Here is a 7,675-nt window from a genome sequence, read left to right as displayed (position 1 = left end):
TTTATTTGCCATATATTTAAGACTTAAATTAACAAAAAATAACAAACCAAATGTTGTTTATAATTTATTTTGGATATATATAATGTATAAAAATAATTTTAAATTAGTTATATATATATTTAATATATATAAATATTATTTATGTATTTATTATGTCATCCGGTTCGACCAATCCGAGTCATCTGATCCGACCAAGTGACTCGTGATCCAGTTACCAATCCAGTTTGATGTCCAGTCCGGTTCTGATAACATTGATGATAACCTTCATTGATGACTTCTCAGGGTACGTATGGGTGTACTTTATGAAAAACAAATTAGAAGTATTTAGCAAGTTCCAAATTTTGAAAGAGAAGGTTGATAAGGAACTTGATCGGAAGATATGATGCCTTAGTAGTGAAAATGGAGGACACTATATTTCATACTAGTTCTTAATATACTTGCAAGACTGTAAGATTCAACGATAATTAACTTGCCCTAATACTCCATATAAAAATGGAGTAGCAGAAAGGAAGAACATACATCTTGTTGAGATATGCAGAAGTATGTTACATGTAAAGAATGTTTCGCCTCAATTCTAGACAAAGTGTATGAGTTGTAGTTGTTATTAACAAACTACCACACTCACAACTAAGATTCATTTCACCCTTTGGAAAGTCATAGAAGATCAAACCCACTGCAATTAATTATCGAGTTTTTGGATTTGTATGTTATGTTTTTGTTGTTGACCATTTGTGCAACAAATTCGACAAGAAAGCAATAAGATGAAATCTTTATGGGTTATGACAATCATAGAAATGGGTGGAAGATTGTGATCCAACAACAGGGAGATGTTATACTTTAATAAATGTGATATTTGGCGATGCTTCATTCGGGTGGTCTGCTCATGAGGTTGTTCTATCCGATTCAAAATAAATTGAGGAGAAATTACAAGAATTACTTAAAGGGGATGAGGTGACAGAGAAATCACTCAAGAGATGGACAAAGTAGAAGAAAACCTCGGAAGCAAGTTGCATGAGAATACATCAGTAAACTCCTCAAGAAGAATGACCAATGGCTCGAGGAGATTATTAATGATAGTAAGGCAACATAAAGAACAACAATCACCGGTAGAAAGCTCAAAAAGAAAACAAAGACCAAATCCTAAGTACACGAATCTAGCATTGATCAGAGAAGTTACAAAAGAGTCAGTGACATATGAAGGAACATCCTCAAGTAAGGGATTCAGAAAGGATATGGAAGAATAACTAGATGCTTTGAAGCAGAATGAGCCCGAGAGTTGGTTCCGAAACCAAAAGATATGAAGCGATTTCTTGCAAATTGGTCTACAAAGTAAAGCACCATCCTGAAGGATCAGTTCAAAGATACAAAGCTCGATTGGTCTAGACTATGGCAAAAAAATTAGTCCAGTTGTCAAGAGCACCACAGTACGTGTTGTACTAGCACTTGCAACTAGTAAAGATTGGAAGTTGTGGCGGACAGATTTGAGCCGGGCTTGGACAATGAAATTTACTCTTAGGCCTAGGCCGGTCCAGGCCCGCTAAAGCCCGTCTATTTTTTGGGCGGGCTTGGGCCATATGAAAATATCACGGGCCGGCCCAGCCCGGCCCGTTTTATTAATATTAATTAAAAATATTATATATTTATAATTAAATATTTATTTTAAGTATAAATTTAATTTTTTATAATTAAAAATTAATAATATTTTTTTAGGTGGGCTTATATGGGTTGGACTTGGGATTTGATTTTTAAGCCCGAGCCCAGCCCGGTCCGAGCCCATCTAAATTAATATTGGGCTGGGCTGGGCTTGGGACTAGCACTTTTACACAAAAGGCCATCAGACCCGGCCCGAACCCAGCCCAGCCCGACTCATGGACAGTTATACTTTATACTAAAGAGGTCTTACCTGAAGACATTAAAATACAGTGCATTATTCACGATCAAGTTGATGATATATTTACTAAAAGGTTATGTGAGTGGATTACATAAATCTGTTTGGATAAAATAAATTTGTTTCATTCAATTAAGTCCTCCATAATTCAACATAAGCAAATAGGATAAATTCCTAATTTGTTATTAAGTGAAATCTTAAATTTCTCGTTAGTAATGGAAATGATAAATTCTAAAATGAAATTGAAAAAAGGAAAGCTTCTGCATCACAAACCAAGAACTAATCCAAGCCGTTTAGCGATCATCCAACGGTAGTGAGGGAGACACGCTCTGATGCTATTGTGAACCAAATCCCAACAAATAAAATACAAAAATTATATAGCAAGGAATAATGAATTGCGAAGAAGAATGGCCAATTTTATGTGCATGAAGCTGCAACCGAGGCTGCCACTGCCAATTTATCCTTCTTGTCGATCCGCTAAACCGCAGAGGAATTGGAACAGATCACCTCGTCGACTGATTTTAGGCTTAGGTGCTTCATTTTGGTCGCAGTTTATGAATATGTCTGCTGCCAAACACTTCATTGCTTCTGCACGCCAAAAGGGTGCTGTTGAACAGGTCATTTTTTAATTTTCATCCTTTATTTGTGTTTTTTCTGCTCTTGAGCTTAGTTAAAATGTAATGGGGTTCTTAATTACCTGGTGGATTGCTCCAATTTTGAGTGTTGTTTCCCCTATAAATAATTTCTAGTAGCTGAAGTTAAGGAATTTTATGGAAATTGGCAAATTGTCATTTCGTAATTAGACTAGTGTTCTTCATTTAAAATCAGAACTATATATTGTGAATCCTTCAGATTTAGTACCTTCGATTGAATAAACTAGTTACTGCTTAAGGAAACAACTTATTGTTTAGTATTTCATTATTGTCGCATTTTTGAAATTTTGATTCTTGTAATTTATGATTTTATATATTATTTTTCCTTAGTGTACCTTGTGTCGTCGGGATGCCTGCCTAGGCCTTGTACCTAAGCTACAGGACCCTCTTGCGCCTTGGTGCGTCTTGTGTCTTTAATAACTATGATTTAAGCCATTGCGGAGGCTTGTGATTACTGGCATGTGTCTAACTAATTTCATTTGGTATATGGATCCGAGACAATCAATCGGTCCAAGGTTGTTTCGATACTGAATTCTCTCTTTCACTTTCCGTGAAATCAACAGGTATTGAAGAATGTGGAATGGCCGGAGCAGTTTCCCTTCAAGGATGAGGATTTCCAGCGGTTTGATGAGTAATTTTATCAATTTCACTAAATTCTATCTTTCATTTCCATGCTTCATGTCACTGGTGTATAGTTCAAGTCAGCAGAGTTTGCTTTAGCTAACAGTTCTATTCAATCACTTTTAAACTTTCAATTTATACTTTTAGGACTCCAGACACGGTGTTCTATGAAGCTCCAAGATTCGTTACGCACATTGATGACCCAGCCATTGCGGCTCTTACAAAGTACTACTCGGAGGTCTTTCCTCCCAGCAACACTCCAGGAGTTAGCATCTTGGACATGTGTAGCAGTTGGGTAAGACATCTATAAAATGTGTTATGAGTTGAACAATTTTGTTAACATAACCCTCTGATCCTGGATTTTATATGTAGGTCAGCCACTTCCCAAAAGGCTACAAGCAAGATAGAATAGTAGGACAAGGCATGAACGAAGAAGAGCTTAAGCGAAATCCAGTAAGATCCTATTCGTTTTCGTGTTTAAATCTATACAATCCTAATACTTAATAGGAGCATTATTGTGATAATTTGATTAATACAATCCTTGAATTGGGTTATTGTCTGTGTAGGTGCTGACGGAGTACATTGTTCAAGACTTAAATGTGAACCCCAAACTTCCATTGGAAGACAATTCTTTTGATGTCATAACTAATGTGGTATGTGCATTTCCCTAATCTCTTCATTTTCATTGTTTGGGTACAAGTATAATTGTGGAAGATAATTACGATAGGTAAAGAGTCCGATAAATGTGTGTTCGTAGAAAGCATATATGTCATTAATATAGTTAAAACAAAAGATTACACCTTGATTAGGTAAATAAGTAATGGAACAGTAAATAATAACTAAACTTTAATGTCATATCGAAATTAAGATACCCTAAACTCTAATTCCTAAACTGTTTGTCGACAAAGTGGGCACGTATTCTTTGTTTCCAACCATTGGAAGATGCATTTTTGATGAAAAACATGAAGGCACGGCATCTTAATCGCTTCAATCCCCTCCCTATAATTCTCCCAACAAATTGAACACTCTTCTCCTTCTCCAGCTCCATCCTTATGGTACCGAAACCTCCCTTCCTTCATCAACATGTTCAGAGCTAATTTGGACACCCCCGTTCCATCACCGTCGACTCTGGATTCTCCGACATCCCCATCCAGTATCAGCGCATCACCATCTATAATCTGCCTCTGCTGATGGATTGAATCATGTTCGACAATTTCGACATCTGCTGTCACTTGACACAAATAAGGAAACAAGGTGGATTTAAGAGAGTCAGCAATAGCCTGAGCCACATAAATTCGTGATGTGTGGTTGAGATTAGGGGGATTGAGCAGATTAAGGCAATCCTGGAGATAATTGCAGAGCAAATAATGGTCGGAATCAGCCATTAAAGAAGGATTAATTGAGCATGGAAAACAAGGGGAAGTTGGAGGATTCGGCTGGTAAGAAGTGATTAGAATTTGACTTCCTTGAACATCTGTGATTACTGTTTGGTACTTGTAATGGAAACGAAACTTCAGACAGAAGAATGTGGATTGTTGTTGCCTATTGTGGTATGAATGTGGAATTGAATGGGGTGCATCATAAGACATGTTAACATTGATTTCTGTAGCCATTGTGATTAATTTGGTCAAGTTAAGTTTGATCGATGGGGTTTTAGTTAATTTATAGATGAGATTAGTTCAAATCCTAACATGATTAGAAGAAAGAATCATTGTGCGATTAGGAATAAATGTTAAGGAAACCCTAATCGGAATACATAATTAATAGGAAATCCTAATTCAACCCAAATTAGGAACCTCGAAACCAATCCCAGAACTCCATCAAGTTTCCTATTGTCTTCCAACAACTCCGAAGTCAAGTTTCTATGTACTTTCTAATGCTTTCAAAACGTGTATTCTTTGCCGCCCAAAAGTAACTTCTTTTCTAACGGTCTGGAAGTGGCTGAGATTATTTTCTTTGCTTAAATTTGATTTAATTCTTTTTGGATAAGGTACCAAAATAGGCCTAAGGTTTAGCTCTACGTAAATAGCATTAATATCGGCTTAACGTTTATAAAATATTACTAATTTAGATCTCGAGAATATAGCGCCTCAATTGATGATATCGGAATACCAAAATATAGCGCCTCAAGACCTGTAAAACAAAACACAGTTAGACAGGGGACCGAAGACCGGCGAACCCTCTCCGATGACTAAGTTAGTATGGGAATACAAAGCTTGAAGAATAGACAATAAGTTTGAGTGTATAAAATTGAATACCTTTCTCCTTGAATTAAGCTCCTATTTATAATAATTTGAGCTTAGGCCCAGATACACGTGTCATCGTCGTATTGGTCCGGAATCTACATTCTTTCTCCAAATGGCTTTAGCGTGTATCTCAGGTCCGAAGCTTTGATTCTTTTCTAAATACCTTTTAGGGACCCTAAATGGGCCGGTCCAAAAGTAGGCCATAGGCCTATGAGATCCAAATAATATTATTTACCATATCAATTGATACTCCCCAAAAACCTTTGGTATATTTTGATACCTTATCTCATTCTTTTTTGAGATAAGGTGTCAAAATAGCTTTAAAGTCTTTGCTAGGGATCGCAACGGGTAGGATACCTATGGGTAATGTCAATTCCAAACCCTTACCCTTTTATTTTTAAGTTATCTGTATTCATCCTATTACTCTAACGGGTATACTTTTTGAATCCCATACCCGTCCCATTTAATTCGTGGGTACCCACGGGTACCCTTATCCATTAAGAATCAATAAATAAAACAAAAAATATTACAAATTTAATAAAGTATAAATTTAATAAATCGTTTGTCTAAAAATTGAACAAATTGAACTTTAATTAATAAAAATAAAGTATTCAATAGTTGAAAAACAAAAAGTTGAGGTTTAAATCTCACGTCTTACATCTAAAAAACAATGATATTTATTAATATATAAAAAAGTTATGACGGGTAATGGGTACCGGGTCCCTGGGGTATTACCATACCCGTCCCATTACCCTAATGGGTAATGGTTTTGATTCCATATCCATCCCATACCCTTTTATATAGGGTACGGATAGTCCCATTAGGACCGGGTAGTATCGGGTACCCACGGGTACAATACCCGTTGCCATCCCTATTTGCGGAAAAACTAATTTAACTTCCACGTACAAACCAACACAATTTTAGTTCTAACGTTTGTCAAATGGCGCAATGAAAACCATCACTAAGATAAATTGATACAATGTTTATCAATTTGTAATGCTAAAAGATTAAAGTAATATTGAAATTGAAGTATACGATGTCTAGTCTAGGTGTAGAGGGGTTAACGGCACCGCTTCCGTTAATTAAAAAAACTCATCTATCGTATCCGTTTCTGTGTCCATGTGCGTGTGGATTCAGAATCATTTAGTTTGGAAGTAATATTTCCTTTGAAGTATATTGACAGGTGAGTGTGGATTACTTAACGAAGCCTATGGATGTTTTTAAGGAGATGAACCGAGTACTTAAACCTGGCGGATTGGCTATAATGAGGTCAGAATTCTTTTTCCCACATTTCATTAAGGAAAAAAAGGAAACAGAAAAAACATCTGGAGGCCCTAAATCATTTTGATTTTAGTGGATTGAGCTCCTGAATTTTTTATTTTATTTCGTCTGAAACTGATTAACATTTCTGCATCATTTCCTTGTATGCTATTTTATCAGTTTTTCGAATCGTTGCTTTTGGACAAAAGCAATATCAATATGGACATCAACTGGTGACACTGATCATGTCATGATTGTGGGTTCTTATTTCCATTATGCCGGTGGATTTGAGCCTCCTCAGGTAATTAGTAACCTAAGGAGCTATTAGCATGACTGTATAGTTCCATTTTGGGTAATACATCAGGGCCCTTCAATACTTCGATTGGTCTTTGAATTTCGAAGATGTCTCGTTAACTCTTGAACTTGTTCAAAGTGACCTCTAAACTTGCTTCAACTTGTTCAAATCTCCACTTTACGTTGCCACCAGGACTCGGAGGTTAATCATGTCACTTTAAACAAGTGCAATGACACATTTTCAAAGTTCAGAAGACCTTGATGTATTAAGGCTTCCATTTTTGTTGATTGTGATTATGATTGAGTGCGAAATGTAGCTAATTAGTGTTTAAATTGGGGGTACAGGCAGTGGATATATCCCCAAACCCAGGAAGATCAGATCCAATGTACATTGTTTATTCTAGAAAGGCTTCTACAGGCTCAATAGCCTAATTTTGTATATTTGATTATTGTTTTCTCAATCTTGTAAGGACACTATGAATAGAATAGAATAAAATCCATTCCTTTCTCTGAAAGTCTCTGCACTGTGGTTGATAAAACTGGACCGGTCAAAGAACCGTAAGACACAGAAGGTCAAGGGTTAGAAGTTCAACTAAGTGTTCAAAAAATTATGTGAAATTATATTTTATCACATTTAACATTATAGCATAGTACAATATTAAAAGTTATACTAATAATAATAATTCTTTAATATTATGATATTTTGAGATATC

General features: G+C 36.0%; 1 protein-coding gene across 1 annotated transcript; it reads left to right on the top strand.

Moving 5' to 3' along the window:
* Positions 1-2,265: 2,265 nt before the first annotated feature.
* LOC136203585 (uncharacterized) lies at positions 2,266-7,470 on the top strand. Its single transcript, XM_065994779.1, has 8 exons — positions 2,266-2,505; positions 3,105-3,172; positions 3,310-3,457; positions 3,535-3,615; positions 3,729-3,815; positions 6,592-6,677; positions 6,849-6,969; positions 7,308-7,470. The coding sequence occupies exons 1-8, from the start codon at positions 2,296-2,298 to the stop codon at positions 7,392-7,394; spliced, it is 888 nt and encodes a 295-aa protein (XP_065850851.1). The 5' UTR covers positions 2,266-2,295; the 3' UTR covers positions 7,395-7,470.
* The last annotated feature ends 205 nt before the right edge of the window (positions 7,471-7,675 follow it).

This window comes from Euphorbia lathyris, chromosome 8 (genome assembly GCF_963576675.1).
Source record: "Euphorbia lathyris chromosome 8, ddEupLath1.1, whole genome shotgun sequence".
NCBI classification, from domain to species: domain Eukaryota; kingdom Viridiplantae; phylum Streptophyta; class Magnoliopsida; order Malpighiales; family Euphorbiaceae; genus Euphorbia; species Euphorbia lathyris.
This window is presented reverse-complemented; position numbering and strand designations above follow the sequence as displayed.

Bases quoted from the DNA above. Each gene is read 5' to 3' on its own strand.
- LOC136203585 (XM_065994779.1), top strand. From the start codon at position 2,296: ATGGCCAATTTTATGTGCATGAAGCTGCAACCGAGGCTGCCACTGCCA. The intron at 3,616-3,728 runs GTAAGATCCTAT...TTGTCTGTGTAG, and splicing joins AAGAGCTTAAGCGAAATCCA to GTGCTGACGGAGTACATTGT. The intron at 6,678-6,848 runs GTCAGAATTCTT...CTATTTTATCAG, and splicing joins GGCGGATTGGCTATAATGAG to TTTTTCGAATCGTTGCTTTT.